Here is a 14,811-nt window from a genome sequence, read left to right on the forward strand (position 1 = left end):
ATACACACCCTTTGAATGCCTCTCAGTCCCCATTGTTTTAGAGCAGCCGGTGGAATTGCTGGGAAGAGTTAGGGGATGGGTGAGACATCCTATTCACACACATCTTGGTATTTGAATTTCCACTTTCCTTTCAACGTTAAGCTTATTGTACTTAGAGGTGGGTGATATAGCAAAATTATCACATTGCAGTTCACATTGCAGTTCATCATAGAGTACAAACCTGCTACCAACTTAAACTATTAAACTAATACATGACCTTTTGTAATATTTCAAATTTATTGTAGTACAATGTGTTGTCCTATTTTCATATATAAATATACCATTCATTCATTTCATTTTCAGTCAAAACAGCTGTGAAGTACAAGTTACTACATTTCAAACATAAAAAAAAACAACAAATAAAAACATATTTAACCGAAAATTAAACAGAAGCATCAGTGCATAAATATAATATCATATGTTTAAGTATTTACAGTTTCCATTCTTTTCAGAAGACTTGCTTTCAGTTTTTGAAAAAATCTGCAGGGATATTTTTCCATACCTCCAAAGTTCAGTCTTAGAAGTTGGTTGCTTTTTCTGCCTCTTACCATCCAAGTAATCCCAATCACATTCAGGGATGTTGATCGTTTTCTTTTCTCAGTAAGGGCTTCTTAGCAGCTACACATCCTTTCAGACTCATAGTGCTAGCTGTCTTCTCACAGTGGCTGGAGGGACAAATTTTTTTCATATATAAAGAGGAGCTTGATTTTCTCTTCACTCACAACGGTGACTATACTTTTTCACTGTCACTTCTTTATGCTATTTTATGTTGTTGAATCTCCTTAGAAATATCTCCTGAAAAATGAATCGTTTGGCCATTTTTGGTCATTTCATAAATTAACAACAAAAGGAATCTGCACATGTGCAACTGGACAGTGTGGGAGACCCCAGATAACCTTGGGGTCAGTATTTTGCAGAGTTTATAGGGTTTGTATGGTTTGGCTGTTCCTTCGGCTGCAGGGTTATTTTTAGGGCCTCTGCGTGCTCTTTGGCTTTATAAAAAGCTCTGTCCTTCCACAAACCTCTTGAAAGCTGCTGTTTGTGGGGCATGGCAAGCTCTGTCCTTATCCACTGCAGATGTTGCCTATGTTTGACCCTGAAGCTGTGCTGCATTATGGTATACATGCTTTCAGTAGACTTTCAGTGGACTGCTGTGCTATCGTTACAGTAATAAGAGACTAAAAAGGAAACCTGTGAAAGGACCACTGTGGAGAAACATGTGAAAAAGCCCTTAGGCAGGTGAAATTAGGAACTTAAACCTATGCTCTACAGCTTGGGTATGAAAAGGTATTATAAAAGCTATTCCTCAGTGATGACACTAATGACTTTCAGTTGTGTGGTTAGGAAACCGATTTAATTAATGCTGCCAGCACTGGGAGGACTCTTAGAGAATGTTTTATTTCTTTAATGTTCTTGTCCATTAACAATCTTATGAAATATGCTGTAGCACTTTATTGTTACAGCAACTTTGTCCTTATATAATTCAGGAAAAAAGAGGCACCAAACATGTTCTCGAAATGATTATAAAGTGTGCCAGTAGTGGCTAACCCCAAAACTGAGTGGTTTACTCGTGGAGCTGATTCAAAACCAGGCCTACAGGCATTCAGAAAGCCACCATAAACAAAGTTTGTAATTTGTCATTGGCTGTAGGGTCAGCAGCTTGCATATGGAAGCTCCTCTACACACAACTCCAGAACCAGATGGGCCAGTGGTCAGCTTTACCTTTGTTCTTTTGACCTGTAATGAGAGAAGGCTGCAAAACTGGTGCTGCATGCCAATTCCTCATTACTGTCACCATGGCTACAACGCCTTGTCTTGGCATGTTACCTGACATCCCATGAACAGTTTATGGTGTTGCTTTCTGCAGATATCAGTTGGAACTGTCAGCCTAAAAACCTGCTGCTATTTGCACAGCTACACATGCACACATACAAATGTGTGTATTTAGCTCTTTGTATGAACAAAATGCTCCCAGGATTGTGGAAATATTTGGCTGATCTCCAAAAGGTATTTTTTTCCCGAGAAAATAAACAAAGTTTAATCGGAAAAAGTGAAAGGTTGTTTGAACGGTGGTGTTTATCTACCACTTGGTTGAGGCACAATGCAGGGCAGACTACAGTAACAGAGCTTGCTTACACACGAGTCTTAAAAACAGGTAAAGAAAGGCTGGGAAATGGTCATGTAAAAGTGAATTCTGACTGCTGCAGTACACAAATGTCTTAATCCCCTGTAGGATATGAGCCCTTAAAAATGTGTGCACGAATTGGCCGCCTCATTGTAAGATTCAGACTTAGGCCGCGTCCAAAACCGCATACTATTGATGGTCTGCTGTATTTTGACAAACTGTTTAGCGTGCTAGTCTGCGGTTTTGGACGCAGCCTCGTAGTGTTGTGCTGTGTCTTCTTTAAGTTACCAAGTAAAAACAGTTGGAGTTGAGTGTGAGAAACCGTTTGGTACTCAGTCTAAAAGGTGCTTATTGTTAAGAGGATCTGTGAGGATGTGAAGGTTAGCATGCTAGACAGCTTTTGTGTGTGCGTGCGCGCGTGTCCGACAGTGGGTGTGTCTTACAGTGTGAGACGAGAGAGAGAGAGTTAGTAAAGTCCTGAAAATGAACCGGCAACGTAGTTTGAGACATTTGTAGTGCCTTAAGTGAGTGGTTTCATGTTTTGATCGTTTACACAGACAGAAATTCGAGAGGAGAGGACCGTTTTCTGGGCTTTTAAAGCCGCGCTTCAGTTTGCCGTTAAAATGAGCGTCAGTTAACGTTAGTTAGTCGAGTGATCTTTGGCTCTCCTGCGGTAGAGCATTAACGTCATCTAGCACTGCGCTCCTCACTGGATTGTACCGTAGCTCCACCGTGGGTCGAAACGCTCCTCTGAAAGACTTTCCTGTCATTTTTTTAATGTGGCACAGCTTGAAAATTGGAGTTTTATCCCCTTCAAATGACGTGGACGAGCACCATGAGCAGTGGTTACAGTAGTCTGGAAGAAGATTCCGAGGAGTACTTTTTCACGGCTAGAACTTCCTTTTTCAGGAAACCTTCAGGGAAACTCACAGAGCAGAAGGTTTGCCAAGCTATTTTCTCAGACATTTTAAACTGTGGTAACTTTATATCATTCTTGGGATTGGACTGTGTATCAGACATCAGCCCACGTTGTGCCCTATAGGCGGGTTGCCAGGTTAACCTTACTGAAGTACACGGCTGGTGCTGTTAGCTGTCAGTGCTAGCAGGTATCTTGCTGTACTTCTGGCTGCTATAACATAAAATATACCCCCTTTCTGCCTAGCTAGCTCTAAGACATTGATGGTGATATAAATACCGGTTAAAGTTATTTAGCTAACGTTAGTCTCAGTCGAGGCCTTTCTAACTCAGCAGTGTGTAATTATTTCAGGCAGTGAAGTTGAACTGGTTGGTTACAGGAGGAGTCCCAGCTGAAGGTTACAGCAACCCGCACAAATGGGGTCCACATAATACTCTCCATATCACTGAATCAGCTATCAGCAAAACTAAATTGTAGATTAATGAAATTAACTTTGCACTGACCTGTTGCAGATCTGTTGCACAGGGTCAAAGGCAGTGGGACACTTAGCTAATAGCCTGTGTCTGGCTGGTATTAATGTTATTAGGATAATCTCACATGTGCCATACTGTTGGGGCAGTGCTGTCTACAAATACATACATTTATAAAGTATAAATTACTGGTCATATCCAGAGCTTGCCTGAGCACAAGTTTGAAGAACTTAAAAAAATTGTAGCTGAAAAGTAATTTTCTTATCTTTAATCATGCAATCTGTCACATAGACCCACTGATGTTTAATGAAACAATAAAAAATGAGTTTTTGATTATGAGCAAAAGTATGCAGAAATTACATATAAAAAAAATCAAGTGACTACTATTAGATGTTTATGCAAGGTAACCGAAACAAAAAGACCAGTCAGAACAAGTTATGTGGCATTTTTCCTTATCAGCCAGAATGTAGTTGGACATGAACACATTACTGAGTAACATACACACTTCTAACCTCCTAAATGCACGTCTGTGCAGCCTAATACAGGCTGATTCGGAGAGAATGTAACAGTAGGAGGTGGGAAGGCATGATGTGTTTTTAAACCAGTTTAAAGTAATGAAGATGAAAATGTGTGACCTGCATGAAAGAGTCATTCACCGGCCCGTGATCTTGTTACGGCTCCTCAGCCTTGCCTGCACATTTCGGATTTTGTGATAAAGGTCGGTTTCTTCTCATCAATGCTGGTTTGTTCCAGAGTGTGCATGATTTGCGTGGATCAAGTACAGAATATTTTTTTCTCCCCTCCTCCCCTCTAACCCATTTCTAGCTGGCTGACTTCAGCATTCCCTCCTCGCAGACAACTGTACTGCATTCATCAGGCGGATTTATGCTGTGTGCATGTCTCTAGTGAGATTGTGTGGAGTGTCTGTCCTGCTGTGATTTGAATATGGCCTCCATACGGCGTTTTTCCACAGTTTGTGTGTGTGAAAGGAGAGCTGTGAGGATGTTGTAGGCCAGCAGGCATTCGTAATTCACCCCCACACTTCTCACTCACTCCTATTGTGTGAGAAATGTCACGAAGCTAAAGTTCTCGTGGAAAGCTCCTGCAATAGCAGAACTATAATACTATGTTTTTTCTGCAGATAGATTTGGTCATAATTTCTGACGCTTCAGTGTTAGGGTTAAACAGTATAGTCAAAATACTACTAGTTTGAACATATTAAGGCATATTATTAATATTAGGCCTGTCACGATCATGCATAAAATTTTAGATGTTAGTTAGTTGTTGTATAAATAAATTCAGCAGATAATTTTCATGACATAAGTGATGTTATTAAGCTTGCATTATTGAATCAGTGTTTTAACATGGTTACAATATGGTTTGACATGGTTAAAAAAACTTTAGGTGGATTCATAGAAACATTCATTTGGAACTGTGAATGAGGAAGACGCTCACTGCATCCAGTATAAAACTGTACAGTTTGGTAGAGGACCCTTGTGTGTAATGTAGCCTTCTGCAATATTAATATGGCAAATGCCAGTATTGCTGTAATCATTAACAAATTATATATTGTACAGCCTTATTAAACCAGTGTAGGCCATTGTGTTTTCTTGTGTCTTGTAAGGTCAGGATTGTGGATGGACATCTTTAAAAGCTCTTAGTCAGCTTCTTCAGCTCTACCAGCAGCAGGATTACCACAGCTCATTTCCTGTTGCTTCATTTTACCCTCAGGCTGCAACCCCCCCCCCCCCCCCCCCCAGTATTGCTGTTTCATCACTGGTCAGACCACATGCATTAGCTTAATATTTTTAAAAAATGTTTTTTTTTATGGACAAGCTGAATAAATTTAGTTCATCATTAGTAACGATTCATTATTTAACTACGGGCAGGGCAGCTCTGTTCATTTTTCAGTTGTGTCATTCAAAAGTTCACCAAGACCCTCCTATCGTCTGTAGATGTTTCAGACCTGCCACACCCATAACAGCCGTTTATTGTGAGTGAGAAGTAGAAACTATGGCTTGTGTTCATTCAAGACTCTATCATGTTATAGACAAAACTTTTGGTCTTTAAAATTCACAAATGCGTCCCGAAAATGACTGTCCATTTATCATTAGCTCTCTAACACCCATAAACTGCTATATATCTTTAATATGTAAATTAATGTTAGTTTCGAAGATCTGTTTTTGTATTTTTCCATAAAGGTTCCATAATAAGATTGTCTTCCATAACTTTTAGCCAATATAAGTTCAAATGTCATGTCTGAAACGCTGGAATTGGCCTTTACCTCAACACACAAATCTCCATTTTTTTTTTTTTTTTTTTTATATCGTTATTTGTCTTTTGTGGTTTTTGTCTCTCTCTGGCAGACGCAGCAGATATGTCCTGTACTTAATCTGCTCTGTCACCTCAGTGGAATTGGTTTAAATGAAAGCTGCAGAAGTGATGACTCTGGGAAACAGCTGCATAGGCAAGCATTCAAAACAGCAGGAGCATACAGCGACAGCCCGCACTCCCGCATGCCCTGCCATAGGACTTCACTGTCTGTCTTGTGCTTGACTCACTTGTTTGATTATAGTGGAAAGCAGTCCGATTCATTATACTGTTTGTGATGGCCTATATTGTGGTTTCATTCACGGAATCCATACAGAAGCCAAGACGCAGATTCTATTGTATGAACATTGCTGTGCTGTACTTTTTTTCTCTTTTTTCGCTAAAGCACTCCAAAACCAACAACTGCAGCCGCTTCCCATTAATGGCCTGCAAGAGTGGATGACGCAGAATCAGCACTGACAGTCTTCCTGCTATAGAAAGGAAAGAACACCATTCTTTATCTTTACAGTCAGGGTCACTTGTGTTGTACAAAGTGTGGATAGAACGTGCGCTTCCGTGACTTCCAGGACGTTTTTGCTGTTGCTGAACAGAGTAGGACAAGGCTGTAGTTGACATGACTTTTATCTCATTACCAAATATAGTTGCACAGTATTCGGTACAAAAATAATAATGAAGCAAAAAATGTAAAACACTGTCATTGTCTCAACACGCAATATATTTATTTGATTGAACAGTGAAAAAACTCAAATCCCTACAGCTTACTCAAACATTAAAGCAAGATCTGCAGGGAAAGCAAAGAAAATGGAGTAAAGCCTAACATTGACCACACTGTAGTTAAAACAATGCGAATTAAGTTATACCTTGTTGATCATTTCTATTATTTCTCGTAGTTCAGCCGCTTCTATCAGTATCAGTAAGAGATGATCTTTTGCTTGCAAGCTTGTGTCCATTCTCTGTCCTCTGGCTGAGACTAAATTAAGTCAGCAGCTCTGCAGAGCCTGAAGATGGCTGGTATAAATGCAGTTGCCTACTCTAACAGCTGTTAGCAATGAGTATAACAGCAGCATTGTTATGACCTGCCCACATCTGAGTCCATGCTTTTATACAAACACTGCTCTGCCAGTGTGGGTGGATTGTCCTGTTTGGACACCTTGCTTTCCCACTGTTTGCCAATGCCTTACTCTGTCAGTGTGTGTGACGACTCATGTGCGAGCAGGATACTTTATGCATGACATCACTGTCCTTGAGACTTTGCGAAGTCAACCAACTGAAGTATAAACAAGCACCTCACTTTTTACATCCAGCATTGGACAAACATTGAACCTTGACTCTTGCCTTCATAGCCGCCCCCTATAATGGTTTCTGATCCATTGTGTAGCAGTTTCCGGGAATGTTTTCCAGGTTTATCCTGTACTCACCATTCCAGTGGTTTATTGCAAGATACATGTAAGCAGCCCATTTGCTGCAGCCAGAAACCTCGTTTGTCACTGTAGACTGCTGGACACAAAACCTAGGCCTGATTGTTTATGGTGTTATTGTTCACAAGAGATAAATGACTTGGATACACAACAGAACATATAAGACAATAGAAATTCTGCAGATCAAATCGGTCAACAAACTTGTAGGAATGTAGGCTGTATGCACTTTGGGCAGTATTAAAAGACATTGGTAGTTTAACTTTGTGAGCTGCAGCAGTGTTTGTGAGATTTGTCCCTCTGCTTTACTTGTTTTTTTATGAAGTTGGAGCGAGTAGTGGTTACCTTCAAGTAAACAAAGAACATTACTTCATTAACAGGCTGCTAGCGATCAGTCTTCAGTGAGAGCAGAAGAGCGTAAAGTTCAGTAACCTCACTGCTGGGCTTTAGTTAAATCTAGGGTATCATATGCCTTCAAAACAGGGGACGTGACAATTATTTATTTTCGCCCACCCCTAGTTCTTTGGTGATATGACGCTGAAGTCAGCTGTTACTCAGCCTCTTGTTCAGACTTTCCTGTTTCGTCTTAAATGGTGCAGCAGTTGAGGTGCCAGAGTGTGACTGCTGCATCATTTAAGGTGGAAGGGGAAGCTAAGCTAACTAGCTACTGAGACATCAGCATATTACTATCAATTTTTTGATGATTGTTATGAAGAAAATCAACATAATACAATGAAACAACGTTAAAGCAAGATAATACAATGATTATTGTATTTTTTTAACTGAAAAAGTATTCACGTTTGTGGGTTTCTTTGGTCGCCTGTGCAGCCATCTTGCCTTTTTTTCTTCTTCTTCTTCTTCTCATAAAACCTGTTTGAAATGCACCTCTGAAAATTCTCAGTTTGGAGCACCATGTAGCCCTAACACTTCGCCCTACTCAAACATCAGGACATCATACCCCCCCAGGACATGAATGCAAAAAAATGGAGGGTGAGGGGCTAAGTATTATGGGCAAGGGGAGAAATGCAATTGGGCCTAAAACTACATGAACTTTTGAATGGCAAGATTTGAGGCTGTAAAAGAAACGTGGCACAGCCTTATGAAATTTACGAGCAGTTCTGTAAGAGTCTTCTGTAAGAGCCCTCTTGGCACTATAAGCTACAATAGTGTAGCAGAGCTTGTTAAACATTTGATTTATCGGCTGCCTATGTCATTTGCTTTACAGAGACTGAGACAGAAGGAGCTGCATGTCACATGATGGACGATGTTTGGAGAAGAGTCCCTGAAGGGTTTTTGTGTTTACATTTACAGCGGTCACTGAGTGGAACACAAAGCTAGCTGTAAGCACACTAAGCTCAGTGGGAGATATCGTGTTGTCCGCTTTGACATCCTTTTCTTATCATTTGCTCCGTTTTGCAGTTGTGTTCTGATTAAATAGAAGGAATATTCCTTGATGAAGGACAAAGCTGATTTGCTTTAACATTGCACAGTTCAGCAAACTTAAACAGTTCTGGATCCGGCAGCATTCCAAACTAAATCATCAGTGGATTATAAATAGATATCCTGAATTTAGCTCATTGCAGTTCCTTTAACTGTCAGATGTGATTTGGTGTATATTTAACAGCATCTGCTAGGAAGGTCTGGCTTAATGCAATGGAAATTTTGTTAACTGCACAAAGATGGTTACGCAACAGAAATGTCACATAAAGGGACCATTTGTTTAAAGAATTTGATTGTATTGTCCCTGAAGTTGGCCTTAAGGTTAGCCTTCAGCTGAGGTTTCATCCCTGGTCAGGAGAAGGCAGCAAGTTAACATGATTAGCCTGTAAAGCAGGCTTGTGCGTCATGGAGCAGATGAAGTGTGTGATGATGGGCCAGGTGTGTGTATGCGTGTAAAGTTACATCCATTGAGTGCGCTTTCATGGCAGGCAAGCATTAAGAGAATTCTTATCTATGTTGAAACATCATGGGCGATGGTTTGTTACAGAGCAAAGTCAAAGACTGTAGATCAGCATGCAAGATTTATGTGATGGTGCTTAAATGTTGATCCTGGTAACTAAAGCATATGATATATAGTGTGATTGCCAGCAATAGGGCCTCATAGTCGCTCAACTGGGGTAAAAAACACACCTGGATTGTTTGAGAACTGTTTAGATCTACAGACCATTAATTCTAAGACCCTGTAATTTTGGTCAGATGCCTGACTGGGTTTTTGATGTTTGGCAGGCACTGTAGAAAGTCTAATGTTAATGTGAGGAATCTCTGTATATATCTGCTGGCCCATCCTCAGGCAGAGGTGGCACTGTGGCGGTGATGTGTTTAGCCGCAGAGCCTTGTATAACATCTGGACACGTTTTTCCAAGCAGCACTCTAATTACCTCCATCAAGTGAATCATGCAGAGCCTGTAGACTGTGTCTCAGTAAGCCTTTGAAGTTGCCAAGTGAGAAAAGAAAAGATGGCTGCAGAATTGAGACCAGATGAAGTTACACTGTGTGCTGAGTGTCATGCAAAGCCTCAGTGCATTGTGCATGTGAATTTGAAATGAATTTACAAAAGTAAAAAAAACAATTAAAATCTTTTTATTGTACATTAGCTGAAAGGTGTGGCCTTTTTTAGGTCAGTATTGAAGCGTCTTTTCAGTGGGCATTTAATGGCCTGTCATTATGATGCTTGGAGATGCCAAAAAGAGATGGTGCTTTTGGCTTCAGTCTTTGTTGGGCCTTATCGTTTCCTGGGTTTTTAAAGATCAAAATAAGCTTTTGCTCACAGGGTTACATGGAAGTGCATGGACATGGCTGAGCTTTGTCCAGGCTCTCTAATCTGAAACAACATTTGCTTCTGCTGACAGTATCTGCATCTGATGCTATTGAGGACCAGAAGTATAAAAATAACCTAAATGTGGCTACATTCAGGTGTCGAGCTTCCACAGACACTCCATATTCAAGAAAACGTTGACACAATATTGACGAAATACTGTGGTTGCGATAGTATTGCTGCATATTGCTGTGGCTATGATAATGTGACATGTTTAAAGCTTGGACCTTTTTGGATTGCATGAATACTCCAATAACATCTTTACATTAAAAGACCAACAGAAACACTCATTTGGGCCTATGATTCGTCAAGATGCTCACAGCACACAGCAGAAAACATTGTAATTAGTTAAAGAGTAAGATTTACATATGGCAGCCTCCTGCTGTATTTGTATTTTCTATATCTGACCAATATCAACAACCACTATATGTATTATACAGTTCTGTTTGTGACCTGGCCACAGTACTACTGGAGTGGAAAAATGTTTAAGTATACCTTTAGTTCAATCAACATTAATTTGTTCACATTGGAACTGTGCTCAGATGATCATAGGAAATTGTGGACAGTTTGGTAAATGTGGCTTTGAAATAGGATATCTCCAGTGAATGAGGAGTGTATGGGTTATGTTGCAGCACCTGGTGCGTGTCTCATCTGATCTCAGGCTTTTTTATTCAGCCGTGGGCTTTGAAATCTCTCCCCAGCCAACAGTGAGTGACCTCATAGCACAGTATCGCAGTAGATGTGAGTTGCTCAAATATCCAAGTGAACAAAGGTCTCTCTCATTCTTCTTATCTCCTCAGCTATAACTCACCCAGATATTACATGCAGCAGAAATCTTCAGGTCTCCTGGCATAGTATTAGGAAAGTTCTCAGCAGCAACACCTGCACCAAAGTAGAGTCATGTCAGTTGCTGTGTTTTAAGAACCATTTTTAAGGAGAGTTTTTAGAGATGGATAGTGATGGTACTGCCTTCCTCCAGTTGAGCTCAAGGATGAAAGGTTTTGCTCTGGGTTAATTATTTTCATGCCATGCTGAGAGAGTACATCCTGTTAATGATAAATGGAGATGGCTTTGTTGTTAGTCCAGTTGCACTTGAGCTGGCCTGCAGATGTCTCTGAAATGACCTCATGAAAATTCTTATGGATCAATACTTATGTTTTTTTCAACAAATGTAACGCAAAACCTTCTATCTCAAAAACGATAACTTTATCGTTTAACTGTATCGTAAAGTTAAATAACTTTAACTTTAAAAATGGTGATACAAAGATTTGTTCCGACAGCAGAGATATATAAAATCATACGTACATACATAACGGTTCCATATAATGTAATGGGGTGTCGTCGATTATAACTGATTCAAAATCTTACCAGTAGTCTTTCTTGAAGTGGCTGTTTATAGGGGCTAATGCCTAGGCCTGAAGGGGTGGAACAGCATTGGAATAAAAAGCTGTCAAGAACAATGTGGTTGAAATTCATTTAAAAGTAGCGGTGGATTCTGTTAAAATTGTTCTCTTTTATTAATATCATACTGTTGTTATTGATCTGTATCAGTTACTCTTTAAATGTTCCTGAAAAGTTCTTGGCTCCAACTTGTAGTTCTATAAAAAGAACACTTTTTAAGAGTCCTTAAAAGTTTAAAAGGGTTCTTCACACTTGCACATCTAAGTTAAAAAATCCCAGTCAAAGAAAGTTTAGTCAGTTCTTCTGTATTGTTGTTTCAAAGAACCCCTTTTGGCTCCTGTAGGTTTTAGAGTAGCATTCCTTTCTCCAGTCATTAATGTTTTTGAAGCTGACAGACAGCTAGTGTTTCTTTTTTGATTCAGAAATTAGCACATCACAGGAGCTGTTGTTCAGTGTGGGTGTTTTTAGGCTGGGTGTGACCTCACACCCTTGGTGTGAACAGTTAGCCTTCACACCTCTCCTGGGACTATAACTCTGTGGGCAACTGAACCTGACTGAAGAAACATCCAGAAAGTCCTAAAAATACCCTATAACTTTAGTTTAGGTATCAAATGTTATAATATTTCAGAAAGGCTCCAACAAGTGTTTTTTTTTTCTTTCTATGTGCTGGTGTTTTAAACCATATAAAACTATCCACAGCCATCTGTCCACCCACGTTGAGCAAATCTGAATATTTGGGTTGTGGGTGGTCATTTTGCATTATACCATTCCGCAGCTTAGACACACTATTCCTCTTGGATCTGTCCCAAATACTTTTTTATTCAATTATGATGTTCTGGTGAGTCACGGTGCTTCATGGTGCATCATATCCCCTGTGTGTGACAAGCAGAGGGGTCAAATTCTGTTCTCCTTTCAAAGAGGGAGAGCATATGGGCTAGGAAGACTCCTAGTCCCCTTGTGCTCTAGTTTAATCTTACACTGGAGAAAGGACACTGCTTGCATTTTGAGTTCTTTACTGGTGATTTAAGCCTACAACACACCCTAGCTGGCTCAGCCATTATACTCATGTTATCAATATTTTGTTCAAGCCAGGCACATTTAATTTGGAGATTAGTCACATATGTCAGTCATCTTTAGAAATATATTCAGTAGTTGCTGTTTTTGAGGTCATTTCGGGTGTGATCACATGTATGGATCTGAACATTTTGTTGGCTGACAGTAAGAATGTAGGAATAGTTCTTAAGAATGCCTTTTATTGAAGGAATGATTTCTCCAGATATGTTTACCTCCACAATGCTCACATGTTCAAGGGAAATGCCTGTAAGGCACTTGATAGGTCTGAGTTTCCAGTGTTGGCGGCTTATAATCATCATGAGGAAGTCTGCGTTGTTGTTGGTCAGCCCTCTGGGCCCTTCGTATGTTGAGGAGCTCAGACACTTGAATTGTTCTCTTATTGCTTAGTTACTTCACACACCCAAGGCTATGCAGGGAGGTCGGGCCTGAAAAACCTCCTGTGTAAGCCAGAGCACATGACACTCCTGGCATAAACAAAGTTATGAAAAGCTAGTAGTGGAAGGATCATAAAGGTGAAGGGTGGGGGTGAAGATCACAGTCTGTATGGTGGGTGTGACAGGACCTATGAGGATTTTCCCCTCTGAAGTAATCTTGTAATACACACTGCAGTAAAACCCTCAACATGACTGTCATATGTTCAAACACACAACCAATGTGCTTGTAAATAATTATTATATGGTGTCAGAATGACACTACAGGAAATGCTGATATGATGTACTGAATTATTTTAACTCGTGTTGTTCACAAGAACGTAGGTGACCACACAAGACTGACAATGAAACGGCTGTGGACTCTGTTAAAGGAATTAGATCAGGGAGTTTCCAACCTGGTTACCTGCCCAACTAGCTTGAATAACAGACATAGTTTTGATGTCTTGTTGGTTTCTCTTTTATATGTTGCTTAGTGAGCAAGGCTAAAGGACATAGGATAAATATATTCTTATTTTTAGTAAAGCTCCTTTTTCTGACCTGAAATCGTGACCTTGTGAAACTATTTACCTGTAACTGTGTTTCTCTGCCCTGGCCCTCAGGGATCCCTCCTCTAAGTGGTATGACTCATCAGCTAAACTTCCTAACTGCCAATTTTTAGTAGTTTTCAGATCAGGGAAAACCAAAACAGTGCAGTGCAAAGAGCAAGAAAGACCAGCTTATGTTAAAGAATATATTGTGCAAGAAGCAGGTTTACAATGAAAAAAATATTGTATCAAGATACTTAAAGACATTTTCATGATTTCACAAAGAACCTGTAGTGCCATATACATTTAAAAAATGCAAACAACAATCATTATTCTTCATATTTTTATAAACCTACAATGAACTACAATGATTTTTATTGTGTTATTTATTCAGTTATTCATGCATTCCACTAAATCTAATTAAACAGGCCTAATTATACTAACTTTGTAATGAAACATAGTTGATCAGTGTTTCTTATGTTTACTATTGAATTGAATTGAAGTAAATTCAGTTGAATTGAAAAATATCAGCAGTAAGCTCAGAAAAGCATATTGTGACATCACTATAATTCTAAAATATAGTCATATTGCCCACCCCTACTTACAATGATTATTTGATTGATTGATTCAATCAGTTATTTAGTTTTTTTGGTCATGTGACTCGTTCCTCAAAGACACAGAAGCAAATGCAGTCTTGGCTGGCCTAGTTTCTGACAGTGATGAACAAGTGTATATCGCATCTGGAAATCTTTTAAATCTCATCTTTGTCCGCGTCATCATAGGGATCCTTTTTTCTATCTGTGGCCCAGAGAAATGAGGTTCCAAGATTGTTTATTTTCTGTGCTTTGTGGCATTTCATGTGTTTGTGTGTTCTGCAAAAACATTTTTCAGCAAGTCTGCTGGAGATTGTTCTCGCTCCCCGCAGTGGTTTCCATTCCTCTTTTCTCTTGCATTGTTAAGGACTTGTTCTTACACATAAACGCTCGTTTCGCTCACGGAACAATCCAGCACCAGAGGAAACTGCACAGACTGCTCGTTGTCCATCCGTCCCCAGCCGAGCAGGAAGTCAGCTTTGGCCGGTTGGAGCTATGAGAAGCATCTTTTTTTTTTTCTTTACTAACTCAATCAGCTGTCACTTTTTCAGCTAAAGATCAACTGGAGCCAACAGACTAAGCTGGCTTTGGTTTTTAGGGCACACGTTCAGCACCAAATGCTCGGCTGATTATGAAAAAACGTAACTGCCAGAAGAATGTGTTTGGGAGGAAAGGTG

At 39.8% G+C, this 14,811-nt stretch overlaps 1 protein-coding gene across 1 annotated transcript in view; it reads left to right on the top strand.

Annotated features, from left to right (window-relative positions):
* The first annotated feature begins 2,592 nt into the window (after window positions 1-2,592).
* Window positions 2,593-14,811, top strand: part of LOC108425374 (ras association domain-containing protein 3) — a 28,095-nt gene continuing 15,876 nt past the window's right edge. The window contains exon 1 of the mRNA XM_037541358.1: window positions 2,593-3,104. Coding sequence (XP_037397255.1) covers window positions 2,982-3,104 — 123 coding nt within the window. The 5' untranslated portion in view covers window positions 2,593-2,981. The remainder of the gene's footprint in view (window positions 3,105-14,811) is intronic.

Source organism: Pygocentrus nattereri, chromosome 1 (assembly GCF_015220715.1).
Source record: "Pygocentrus nattereri isolate fPygNat1 chromosome 1, fPygNat1.pri, whole genome shotgun sequence".
In the NCBI taxonomy this organism is placed as follows: domain Eukaryota; kingdom Metazoa; phylum Chordata; class Actinopteri; order Characiformes; family Serrasalmidae; genus Pygocentrus; species Pygocentrus nattereri.